Source organism: Hoplias malabaricus, chromosome 3, assembly GCF_029633855.1.
Source record: "Hoplias malabaricus isolate fHopMal1 chromosome 3, fHopMal1.hap1, whole genome shotgun sequence".
Taxonomy (NCBI): domain Eukaryota; kingdom Metazoa; phylum Chordata; class Actinopteri; order Characiformes; family Erythrinidae; genus Hoplias; species Hoplias malabaricus.
In genome coordinates, this window is record NC_089802.1 from 21,818,200 (window position 1) to 21,832,067 (window position 13,868).

The 13,868-nt window shown below is 38.7% G+C and overlaps 1 protein-coding gene across 2 annotated transcripts in view; it reads left to right on the plus strand.

Moving 5' to 3' along the window:
- Positions 1–12,454, plus strand: part of fam20cb (FAM20C golgi associated secretory pathway kinase b) — a 74,196-nt gene extending 61,742 nt beyond the window's left edge. Inside the window, exons 7-10 of one of the 2 annotated variants that reach the window (XM_066665803.1) lie at positions 4,318–4,427; positions 4,525–4,606; positions 4,721–4,780; positions 12,201–12,454. In XM_066665803.1, the coding sequence (XP_066521900.1) occupies positions 4,318–4,427; positions 4,525–4,606; positions 4,721–4,780; positions 12,201–12,297 (349 nt within the window). In that variant the 3' untranslated portion in view covers positions 12,298–12,454. Of the gene's footprint in view, positions 1–4,317; positions 4,428–4,524; positions 4,607–4,720; positions 4,781–8,209; positions 11,144–12,200 lie in introns of those variants that run through there. The other variant, XM_066665802.1, reaches the window with a different exon arrangement.
- The last annotated feature ends 1,414 nt before the right edge of the window (positions 12,455–13,868 follow it).

The window sequence follows — 13,868 nt, forward strand, 5'->3', positions numbered from 1 at the left end:
TAGCATTTTACAAGTAAAATTTAAACTGAAAAAAAACATGTTTCCAAAATAGCAGCTTTACAGGAGAAGCCCAAAACCTTAACATTCAATGGCGGTCAATGTAAAAGGGTTTTATTCCAAGTCATTCTGGAGAATTTCTATTAGTCCATTCATCATGAATCATAATCATGGTTCAAAGGTGAAGTCTGGCATCCCAGATCCACCACCCTCCAAGATAAGCTTTACAGTCTTACCTTACCCTTAAATATCAACAATCATAAATCCACCCTGGCCTCCCTGGTTCCTAGCCCCACTGGCATCATTAATGCATGCTCAGTGCCACCAGGTCCATGTGATTTTATATGTGCTACATCACCAACCACCACAACAGCACCTCACAGTGCATTTCAGGAACTAGTCTGTGTTCTACTTATCCACAATAACTGACTAGACCTTTTAACTGTTTCTGATAACTCCTTCAAAGCTGCCCTTAATTTCCGGCCCCTGATGCCGAACTGCACAAGCAGGTATGTGGAAGACTTGGCTAACATGGCTAACGTTCACTCACCTTAGCCGCCAAGTCCACGTACTTCAGCTACTTCCTTTCGAATGCTTTGTCTACTGCATCCACAAATGGGACTGTTAACTCTATGAAATAAACTATCCGTTTTTTTGAATACAGCACCATATCTGGCCTCAGTGTAGTTAATGCAATGCACTCTGGGACTTGCAGTTTTATACTTTCGTCCACCAGCAATTTCCAATCTCATGCTTTGCCCCATCTCCCAATATTTATAGCCTGTTCACACTCTTGAAAACATTCACCATCACGCACAAACCTAATCAAATTATTACTACAGCCACTCGTTAATGCATTTACCTCTAAGCGTTTGCTGTCCAACAAACATGCTAAAACCATTAGCACCTGATTATGTCTCCATGTATACCTTCCCTGCAACAAACTAACCTTACAAGCTGATAGAATATGCTTCAGCATGTCATCCCCTCCTGTTCATAATCTACAACTAGGATCTTCCACCTATCCACTGTCCAAGATTTTGTGGAGTTGGAAGAACATCATAAGTTGCTCCAAGCAAAAAGTCAATACGACTTGCTTCCATTGTCCACAATTCTTGCCAAGTGACCTTCTGCTTCTCTGATTCTCACAGTGAAGGCCTTGTTTTGCTTGTGACGCTGCTGTTGGCACCGTGCCTCCTCTTCCTGATTGCGAATAAATCTAGCCATCATTTCCCCTCTCTCTGGTGATGTGGCCTTCCTAAACGCTTTCCACAAATCATCTGACCCAAGGCCTGTTCTTCCGCATTGCATCTGTCCAATCACATCCCTTACCTGTAATTAGCTCCTGGCTACCTGCACTGCCACTCTTGGGTTCCACTTCCTTCCTGCTTTTGTAATTAGCCACTGCATCCTTCAATCCTGAAAAATCCATCTCACCACTCACCTTTGCACATTTAAATTCCTTAACTAAACTTGTGAGTGGTAGCTCCAGTACCCCTCTCCCATACCATGCCACACTACTTAAACACTGGCATCCCTAAACACTTCCTTATAGCCTTGTTCATAACCCTTTCCATCCTCTCTACTTCTGTGATCGAAACGTCATAAACTGTAAACGGCAATCTAATACGAGGCAGTAAGCCAAACTGCAGACACCACAATTTCAACTTCCCTGGCAGACATGATCTATCAATGCTATTAATAGCCTTCACCAATTCAGCCTTTATTCCTACAACTTTGTCAGTATCATTTAGCGCTGCACTATACCACCTACAATTATACCATCTATAATTCTCCTGTACAAGTTTTCCTTTGACAATTGACAGACTTCTAGACTTGCTCAGTTTAACTTTCTTCTTAGCCAAACTTAGATTGTTATTTAACATCCCCAGCAACCACCGTGTGCAAGGCACGGTAGTCATCGGGGTCGTCATGTCATCCATGTAAGCCCTGACTGGGGGAATCGAGTACCATCACGCAACCTCTCCCCGCCTACGACCCACTTAGAGGCCCTGATTACTACCTCCATCGCCATCGTAAGTGCTAATGGTGAAGTCGTACATCCAGCCATTATACCTATTTCTAACCACTGCCATGACGTAACAAATTCCCCTGTAGAAAAGCAAAACTGAATGTCCTCAAAATACGCTTTAACAAGCCTAGTAACCTTATCTGGCACCTGGAAAAATTCAAAGGATTTCCACATAAGTTTGTGGTACTGAGCCAAATGTATTCGCTAAATCTAGGAAACGACATGTAGAACTCTACCCTCTTTCCTTGTTGCCTGAATCTGATGCCAGATCATACTGCTATGTTCCAAACATCCTGCAAAGCCAGAAACCCCTGCCTTTTGTACTGACGTATCAATGAATTTATTTGCTTTCAATAAGCAGCAAGTCTCCGCGCTACCAAGAAGAAAATACTAAAGAAAATCTTACCCTCCACAATAAGAAGACTTATAGGGTGAAACTGTTCTATACACACAGCATCTTTTTCCACAAAAATTCAAGACCTCCAGTGCATACTTGTACACCCGATATGGCACACCATTAGACTCTGGAGCAGAACCTGCCTTTGAATGATGCACCACATCTTGAACCCCACTCCATTTTTGTGGGCTAACCTCCATTTGCGCTCTATTTCATTTAGTGGTGGAATATCTTGAGGTAATTCTAGATCCTTTGCTTTATCCTTATCAGTAAATGTTCTGTTCTGTTCAAATGATGTAGTAAACTAGAAATTGACAAAAATTGAGATACATGTTTTTCATTGAACAGCAACAATTGTTTTAATTGTTATAATTTTTAATTAATTCCTCTTAAGATTAATAAAAATTCTGGACAGTAGCTTCAAAGCAGTTTCATTTTACTATGCATATATGCCTAAATACAGTATATTTAATTAACAAAATGAATATATTAAACAAACACATATTGTATTAAAACAAACACAAGAGCTTTAAATAATTTCTAATTCAAGAAATATGAATATATGTAGTATATGTCTACAAAAAATAATTTATTCTAATGCATTATGGAGAATATTTTCCAATATTTACCTGGCAACCCATGATTTCAAAATAGGTCCATAAAATAACTATCTAAAGATAAGAATTGTATTGTTGGTCTGTCATGGCCTGGCAGTTCTCCACTTGTGTGTGCACTGCAGCTGGAAACATGAAAGCATTTCAAATAGACTTCACGGTGAAATCATTCATTCATTCATTATCTGTAACCACTTATCCAGTTCAGGGTCGTGGTGGGTCCAGAGCCTACCTGGAATCATTGGGCGCAAGGCGGGAATACACCCTGGAGGGGGCGCCAGTCCTTCACAGGGCAACACAGACACACACACATTCACTCACACCTACGGACACTTTTTGAGTCACCAATCCACCTACCAACGTGTGTTTTTGGACTGTGGGAGGAAACCGACACCAACTCTTCACAGACAGTCACCCGGAGCGGGAAACGAACCCACAACCTCCAGGCCCCTGGAGCTGTGTGACTGCGAGACTACCTGCTACGCCACCGTGCCGCCACGGTGAAATCAAACTTATAGAATTCAGCAGGAAAGACAATTGACTCGACAAGGGGCACTTCTGGGGCCATGCAGTATTTTTATATTATTTTTTTTATTATTTTGTTTTGTTTTAAATGATAATGCTTTTGTATCACTGAAATCACTGTTTAACAGGAGAAATTTGAACCATATTTATTCTGAACTAAGCTTGGACAATTTATTCTGATTGGTTTAATAATTCATTAGTGTCATGGTCACAGTGATTCAGGGTTTTATGTTTCGTCCAAGACTAAAGAGCCACCAATCTTTTTTTTTTTTTGCTTTCTTTTTTAATGTTGTCATTGCAAATTCCACACATTAGCATACATTCCACAGTTAGCATACATTCACTACATACTGTGCTGGCAATGTGAGACAAGCACATGCTTATGCTTTATTGAGGGCAGCCATGGCCTTAAGTCTAGTGTGTTTTTGTGTTCACTACCACACATGGGTTAAACACTTAGCAGGGACTTTTCTTCTTTTTCTTCTTCTTCTTATTATTATTATGACAGAATGCCACTGTGCTCCCGAATACACTTGGGAAAACATTGCAGTTGCCCAGACCTTTAAGCATACATTGGATAGTATGACACTGGTTTATGGGGAGAGGAATCCAACCAACCCAGGGAGAGCAAGGCTAACAGCGCTCTCTTCCGACTCCTGGCCACGGATGGCTGGAGCATCATCCTGGATTTTCTCTTCTGAGTGTATGAAGGATTAATTGTATACGTGTTTGTGTTTGGTGTGTGTTCCCAGGTGGGAGGTTGACCCAGACTACTGTGAGGAAGTGAAGCAAACCCCTCCATACGACAGTGGCACTCGTTTATTAGACATCATGGATATGACCATCTTCGACTTCCTAATGGGTAATGACCCTTAACATTCTGTGTGTTAGGGCAACACAGTATGGACAGAAGATTATTATTGTGCATATACATTTTAACCTCGCATTTCATCATACAGGCAACATGGATCGCCATCACTATGAGACATTTGAGAAGTTTGGAAATGAAACATTCATTATTCACCTTGATAATGGAAGAGGGTGAGGCAAAAGTTATTTCTGTCGTATATATACTTTGTATTATATTTATATATCAATCTAATAGAGGACAATCCATTGAACAAACTCCATTGAAATTTTTTTCTCTAATTTCAGATTTGGTAAACATTCCCATGATGAAGTCTCAATTCTGGCACCTCTGAGTCAGTGCTGCAGGTTAGTCTGCTCTAATAAAATGATAAGTGGACACCTCAGTTTTCTCTCAGCCTGTAAACAGTTCTCTCAGTTATTCTGACTTTTTTATTTTTGGAAAAGCAATATATCTTTATGATTTTACTATATACAGAAATTTTTATTCCTCAATGTGTGCCATTAACCTGAGGCCTTCAATGTCTGCCAAACATAGGAGACTGGAATATAAAGCCCCCTAATATTGGACAGAGGAACAGTCGTGCCCTGTAGTGTGATGAAACACTGTTAATAGAGCTAGAAAGAGTTAAAGTGGCTTTTGTAATCCAGAATTATCATCCAACGTCATCCTGACCTCACTAAAATCTCATGACAGAATGACATCAGGTGTTAACTTCAGTATTCTAATATTTAGTCTAAATCCTTCTCAGAAAAGTGGGAGCTTGTTGAGGGCAGATTTATTCAAATGGTTGCAGAAGTGGTCTTGTGATAGGAAGGTCATTTGTTCGTTACCCATGTGAAGTGACCTTGAGCAAGGCATCTAACCCCACAAAATGCTCCCCAGGCAAAGAGGGTGGCTGCCTGCTGCTCTGAGTGTGTTTTCACTGCCACAGATGGGTTAAATGAGTGTGATTTTGTTGTTCCAGCATGATTTCACTTATGATTTTCACTTAGTAGAACATTTAGATATGGTTGTCTCCTAAACGTTTGGACATACAGTGAATCGCAGTGGTTTATAACTGGATTTGCCAGTTATAAAGGGCCACTAACCTGCCAACTAGGCCCTTTGCTGCCTAACTACGGACAGAGAGCAATTGGTAAAAGCAGGCACAATTATTAAAGAAATACCTCACAAACACAGACAAATGTTAGATGTTCTTCCTATTGCAAGATGTGCCAATAGGAAATGACATGAAATTAACTTTTAGAGTCAGAGAGCAGTTAGTTCTACTCAGATTTTACAGGAAAGTTGTTACTGCAAATGCTATGATGTGTTTTGAAATGTTGCTAAAAATGCAGATGTTTGAGAATATAGCAAGAATTTAGCACGTTGGCTAAATTTGCCCTGGGATGATCTGGTAAAATAAAAAAATTTTTGCTCCTCACTGGTCATGTTTTCAGTAGAAGCATGACTTACAGACATTCTGCTTGACTAAGTCTGCTCAGCAGTTGGCTACCTACAATGCATCACCTGTTTTTTTGTTTGTTTGTTTTTTACATACATACATTTGTAAGCCTACAGATGTTTATATAATTGGCTTCAACATGCAGGTGCATCTCAATAAATTAAAACATCATCAAAACGTTTATTTATTTCTGTAATTCAATTCAGATAGGTTTCCTAAGCCTTTTAAATGGTCCCTTAGTCTGGTTCAGTAGGCTACACAATCATGGGGAAGACTGCTGACTTGACAGATGTCCAGAAGGCAGTCATTGACACCCTCCTGCTGTATCCAAGCATATTAATGGAAAGTTGAGTGGAAGGAAAAGGTGTGGTAGAAAAAGGTGCACAAGCAACAGGGATAACTTCAGCCTTCAAAGGATTGTCAAGAAAAGGCCATTCAAAAATTTGGGGAAAATTCACAAGGAGTGGACTGCTGCTGGAGTCAGTGCTTCAAGAGCCTCCACACACAGACGTATCCAGGACATTGGCTACAACTGTCACATTCCTTGTGTGAAAGCCACTCATGACCCAGAGACAACTCCAGAAGCGTCTTACCTGGGCCATGGAGAAAAAGCACTGGACTGTTGCTCAGTGGTCCAAAGTCTTGTTTTCAGATGAAAGTAAATTTAGCATTTCATTTGGAAATCAAAGTCCCAGAGTCTGGGGGAAGAGTGGAGAGGCACACAATCCAAGCTGCTTGAGCCTAGTGTGAAGTTTCCACAATCAGTGATGGTTTGGGGAGCTATGTCATCTGCTGGTGTTGGTCCACTGTGTTATATCAAACCCAAAGTCAGCGCAGCGGTCTACCAGGAAATTTTAGAGCACTTCATGCTTCCCTCTGCTGACAAGGCAATGCTGACTTCATTTTCCATCAAGACTTGGCACCTGTCCACACTGCCAAAAGTACCAATACCTGGTTTAATAACCACTGTATCCCTGTGCTTGATTGGCCGGCAAACTCACCTGACCTTGTCAAGGTATTGTCAAGAGGAAGATGAGAGACATCAGACCCAACATTGCTGACGAGCGGAAGGCAACCTGGGCTTCCATAACACCTCAGCAGTGCCACAGGCTGATCACCTCTATGCCATTCCGCATTGATGTGTATACTGTACATACTTTTCAGTAGGCCAACTCTCCTGTATTAAAAATAATTTTTAAATTGGTCTTATATAATATTCTGAGATAATGACTTTTGGGTTTTCATTGGCTGTAAACCATAATCAACAACGTTAAAATAAATAAATGTCTGAAATTGATCACTCTGTTTGTAATGAACCTACATAATGAGTTTCACATTTTTTAATTGAATTACTGAAGTTAATTAACTTAATTAATAGCTAATAAGGCTCCTCCATAAACATAGGGCAGTGTATCTTATACAGAACCTGCTAAACATGCTACTTGAATATCTGTTCCAAGGTTCAGACCAGTTAAACAAAAGCTACTTAAAAAATAAATTAGATCATTGCTGCTATATAATTAGCAATGCAGCTAGCGCATTGCTTTATGCTGTTGCTTGTATTACCAAAACAGAAAAAGTAATTTAGTATAATAAATAGTCTGAAAAGAGGTGGGTTTCCATCCAAAACATTCACAAGTATTTGGCTCAATAAAGAAATATCGGCAGAAAAAAAGAGCGTAATGAGACTTGTTTCCATCCATTGCATTTTTGCGAATAAATTTCAGATGATGTAGGCCTCTGTGATCAGGGATGACATCAAAACGAGGGAGAGGGAGAGATCTGAGTAGGTCATTTATATCAAAAACACACTTTATAGCAAAAAGCTTGGTTTAATTATTTATTATTTGTGGAGTCTGTGTGGTTTCTGTGGTATAAAGCTTGTTCTTAATGTTTCTACAATATTCCACACATGCACTAAAATAAGAATTTGGTGTTTCCATAAACTGAAAAGAACAGAAAAAAAATGTTGACATAAATAAACAAATTTAATTACATTAATTTCATTTAGATTCAGTGTTAATGTCTTTTTCCTATATTTTAATTTTCTTAATGCCTTTTATGTTTTTAATTATTATTATTATATATATATATTTTTTTTGGTATGTATAAAAGTATGATAAAAGCAGCAACATATAAAGGTGAAATTGAAATTGCTGGAGTATAATTTTAAGGTGTACAGATTACAATATAATTAAGCAAATTCACAGTGTTTTATAGCACAAGGTAGGTTTTTCAGTCTGGTCGAGTTTATCGTTTAGAACATGAGGTCAGTTTGTAATTTTGAATTTGCACAGAAAAGCCCTGACTGCATTCTGTGTTTATACAGAGTGAAAAAATCCACCCACTTGCGGTTGCAGTTGCTGGCTAAAGAGGAGTACAAGCTCAGTGCTTTGATGGAAGAGTCCCTCCAGAAGGACTCACTCGCCCCCATTCTCATCCAGCCCCACCTGGAAGCCATGGACCGCCGCCTGCGCCTGGTGCTGCAGGTCCTAGCCGACTGCATTGAGAAAGAGGGCTACAGTAGTGTGGTGGAAGACGACCTGTTCTCAGAAAGCAAGGACATGCACTTGGCCCCAAGGAGGTAGTAGCCCTGGTGAAAGCAGACCACCGCTTTGGGCCCCTTTGTGTCCCTCCACAGCTCAACACCATGAACGTCTTGCAAGAGTAATTCTTGATGATGACATTTTCTGAATTCAGTGAATTCCAAAGAATTAACAAGTGGACCATGTGTGGACAACAACGTGAATGGACGACATATCAGTCGCTGTTTAAATATGTGGACTATTGTGTCTTAATATCATAGGAGGTCTTTTTGTCTTTGCTCTTTAAAAGGCCAAAGTACACTGACCCAAAATCTTGCAGCAAACACCAACAAACCCAAATGCTGGGTTTGTATGTGGTACTCGTTATTCATTTTTGACGGTTCTGGATACCTGGAAGGTTTTCTCTTCATTGCACACGGTTATGTCATGTTTTCCCCATTAATACTGTTCTGTCATGTTTTAACCCATTCATGCTATTCTATAATGAATATACCATCTTATCGGTTCTGATCAATTTGACTGGTTACACTTGTAAGTTCTAATTGTGAAGCAGGATAAACCCAACAGTCGACGCTATAATGTAGATTGTTGGAGATTATTGGGTCATTGTACCATGGCCTTATGGCAAGGAGAAATGCAAATTTAATGTTTGTTTCTTCTTCGTTTACAGGTTTGAGTGGGGTGCAGGTTAGCTCATGCATACATCAACATAGGTTCTGAAATTATTTATTTGAGCTTCATATTTATTTTGATTTAAATGGTTTTAAAAACTTCTCACATCATTACAGATGGCACGGAAATGGATTCAAAGCAAAAAAAATGTACTCAAGTTGCAGTATATGTGATAGCCTGTAGAAAAGTGACAGTTTTGTGTATTAAAGTCATTCCTGCTGTGTTGGATTCAGATAATTAAACTGTAATTAATAATAATAATATCAAAATATTATGTTAATGCAGTCTCTAATTTAATCCCCTTAAAATTGATGAGGTGACCGGAGTTGTGAATATTTGGTATATTTATTGTTACGACAGCTTGAAAAACACAGTAAATTAAGTAAACACTTGAGTCTATCGCCCTACTTTGCCTTCCCCAGTTTGGCTTTATTTTGACTGCCATGAAACACAAGCTGATGTTTCAGAAATGCAATATTTAAGATTTTTGTCCCACTGCAGACAAGAGAATATATCAGTAACTGTGAGGTAATGCAATCACAAATGTGTGTGAGGTGTATTTTTACTGCAGGTCAGGTGTCAGAATATAGCTTCCCCCCAGAACTGTAACATGCACTAGCCAGCTGGTACAACCATTTAGTCATATTAAAATGAAAGGCATTTTTCTTTCCTAATCACATTGGTTTTCTGGAAACAATAATTCCTTTCTTACTTATTATTAAATCTTACAAGTTGGGTCTGGACATAAATATATATATATATATTTATGCCCTGTGAAGGATTGGCGCCCCCTCCAGGGTGTATTCCCGCCTTGCGACCAATGATTCCAGGTAGGCTCTGGACCCACCGCGACCCTGAATTGGCTAAGCGGTTACAGATAATTAATGAATATATATATATATATATATATATATATATATATATATATATATATGATTCAACATTAATATTGAAAAAGCTAAGAGGATTATGTTTGATGGTGATGTCATGATTGTTGATTCAGTTTTGTTCATACCGATATTGGAATAACTGACTAAAATAATATTTCTTTTTGCCATATTGTCCAGCCATAAGACAAGTTAAATATATATCACATTTTCCCCATCTTTTGAAGCAGCTTTTCAGGGTAACTGCACATTGAAATCTGAGAAATGCTCTGAGATGGCACTGGGGTTTGTGAAGTGTGCTGTCGAAAGTGGAGGGACTTTGCTGCAATTTTATTTAGTGTTTCAGAAGATAGGGAAAGCCAATGGCAGGAGATTGTACTTGTCCTCCAATATGAATTTGGCACAAGGAGGGCATTATCAGGGGAACATTGTCTCACTTATTTGCCTAATGTGACGTGAAATCAGAGTTCATGACAGAGACCATGCCTGTAGCAGATTTAAATCTGAAGTGGGAGGGTTTCTGCAGAGGAGGACTGACCACAATTTTTTTTTTTTTTTAGCAAGACTGGCATATTTTATTATTACAAAATAGTTAATGAAATCAAATGTCTAGGGATATGGGTACATTTTAAACAATATGTGTAAACATTTTCATGACTATTGTTTCAAAGTTGATGTACATGTTTTTATTTCCAAAGAAGGAGTGAATGTGGGCACTAATGTACAAAGCTAGCAAGAAATTATACTGCACTAGAGCGTATTTCAGTATCTGCTGAAGACCTGACATGTAAATATTATGTGAATCCATTACCTGTGCAATTATAGAAATACTTGAATAGTTGGGTTCTAAATAAAAGGGTTAAGGAACTAAGAGATGGAATTTAATTACCAAATTACAGTAACTTGCTACATTCTCTGCATATTGTTTTACAGTTTTCATATTGAGTTTTCACACACATATAAACGTTTTAGACATTCCACATACCTGCTTTTTTCTTGTACTGTTTGAGTGGAGGGTTTCTTTTTCTTGTCAAAGTGCAATAAATTGAACTTTGCAGCACATCCCTGTTCCTTGTGTGCTATGATGTACTGTGATTGATCTGATGTAAGTATGATGTGATCAGATCTGCTACCTCTGTGATGTTGTAGTTGTGAAAACCAAACAAACAAAACATGCTAGGTCAAACCATGGTTTTGTACAAAGCAGTTAAAAATAAACCATCCAAGTCAGTTGTTTTTAAATGGGTTGAGGTCTCTTGGAAAATAGTAATCAATATGAAATAATTAAATAATAATTAAATAAAATTATTAATTAAATAATGTTCTAATAATGCCTAAGCAGTTTTAGTTTATAATACTTTCACTTCAGAGGGTCTCAAAACACACATAATCCCTCTGCCTATTTGTGTCAGTGGGGTAAAGGATCCCATTGTCTTGTATAATGAGAAGAAAAGCGAATCTCCTATTTTAGCCATGTTAGCATTTTCATCCAAGGATCTATGGGAAAACTTTTAGACTCTAATGCATTTCTCTGTTCTTGTAGCTGAATCTGAGTGAGTTATTCATACACAGATCATAAAAAATTTCAGTAAGTGTGTTATACATTTTTAATTTTATTTTAGTGTGGAAGACTACAGCCACAAGCTACATATGATTTTGATTCATCCTTTTCCCCCTGATTACTTTGTAAATCCTGATCCTGCTTTCCCTGCGCTCTGAGTGTGTAGCAGATATTTGGAAAATAATGTTGACTAAATCATGACTTTGCCCAAAATTATTTCTCTGATTTGGCTTAAAGTTAAATAAATATTTCTTGTCTGAAAATGTGATTTATCATGATTTATAGATGTTTCCATGCCAGAGAAGCTGAGGCTGAAATCCCAGTAGTCTCTCTACACCCTCTGTAGGGCACAGTGTAGGTCATAAAATAACGATGAGTGCACTCACATAATTATGCTGTTGTGTTTCCATAGCAACAACAGTAATGAGTAAACAGTAACCACATTCATAACAGATAGAAGTTGAGGAAAATGAGTCACGTGTAACAACAGTAACAATATTTATAATCACTGGTCACGTGGTTACAAGTTGATAAAAGCTGCACAGATTATTTCTACCTGACACTAAGCCTGGCATTTTATTTGAGTGAATTTGTGTGTGAAGTCCAGTAGTGTTTTGCTGTGATGACCTTCAGATGCCCTTCCCCTTGCTGCAGGGAACACGCATGTGACCGCAGACAGAAACCCAACAAGAGTCTGTTTAGAGTCCAAGCGGAGGACGGAAACTGCACAGAGGCAGACGGGGAGCACTAATAGCTCGACCAGAATGAGGGAAGGAGCAGACAGAGCAGCAGAGGAAGCAGGAGTCATGGGAATGAACTAGGAGTCCAGTGAGACCCTTATCAGATCACACTCCCCGTGCACTCTGACCAGAGTGAGCCACATCAGGCACACACATGCACACGCACACACACACACAAATACACTTTGTTCCATGCCTTTTTTAATTTATATGCAAAATACTTAAAAATAAAATAGAATGAATATCCATGAAGACAAAAGCACTCTGGGTAAAAGTGTGAAAAGGGATGCACAGAATTGAAGTGATTCAGATGTCAGGCTATAGATAATTAGCTAACTCTGGTACATTTAAATTAATTTGGAAACTGAAATGTTGATTAATGTGCATTGTCCCTGATAATTAAATAAACATATAGGTAGATAAATAAATAAATAAATGATACAATATGAACTGAATCAGAGCTATATAAAGCCTTGTCTCTTGCAACAGGTTTGGCCCTCTAGGATTTCTTAATATTTTACATGAAAATGAGCACATATCTGATGCAGAGATCACATTTTCGCACACTTTAAGCACAATCTGTTTTGCTGTTTTGAACATATAGAGGAAAAAAGTAATAAAAGTTAATGAGCAGGTTGTGTAAAAGGCACATTTAATCTTCATACTTTCGTCCAGGAAGAGAAAAAGTGGTTAAGAAAGAAAGAAAAGAATGAATGAATATTTCCTCATGATACTTTTTTATCAAATAAATTTCCAATTATAATAAAAAAATACACTGTGTGATGGGAAAATAATGTATTTCCTATGCCTTTGTTTTTTTATATTATTTATTTATTTATTTATTTTAATTCTATTTTACAATATCAACACAGCATGTTACCAGAGGTGTTCAAACCTATGGGATTCTTCTATGTAAACGAAAAGAACACCAAGAAAGTTTGAATGTTTAAATGCCTGTGTGGCATGTACGCTAGGCAGGGCAGTAGCAGCTTTATCTGGAAGATCAGAGGCCACACACACACGCCCACACGCACACACACACACACACACACATACACACGCATGCACACACGCACACACACATCTTGCCCCGCAGGCTGTTTGCCGCCTTCTCTGCAGCTGACAGTAGTCCACACATCCCCCTTTTAGTCACGGCAGCCCAATTTATGGCCATTATACAGCATTATAGATTACATCTACACGACTCAATTTGTTGCCGAGAGATATGTGATGGGGGGCACACAGATGCTAAGGAAAGCAGAAAGGAAAACAACCTCAAAGAGTTAAGACTGATTCACCAAAAGCATGTTTGTTAATGTTTGATTCCTCGTCCAGTGATTATTAAGCAGATTAAGCTATAAAAAGAAACATTACCATGCAAAAACATCCCGCTCAGACTGGGACCGGACCACCCACAATCAAAGAGTGAAGGAGGGAGTGAGTGAGTGCTTTGGTGATCCCGCCCAGGGTTCAGAAACACACACACACACACACACTGGCTGATCCTCTTTCAGTCACTCCAGCATCAGCACAGCAGAGGAGGTGTTCCACTCTCCCTTCATTTACAACTCCATCAACACTC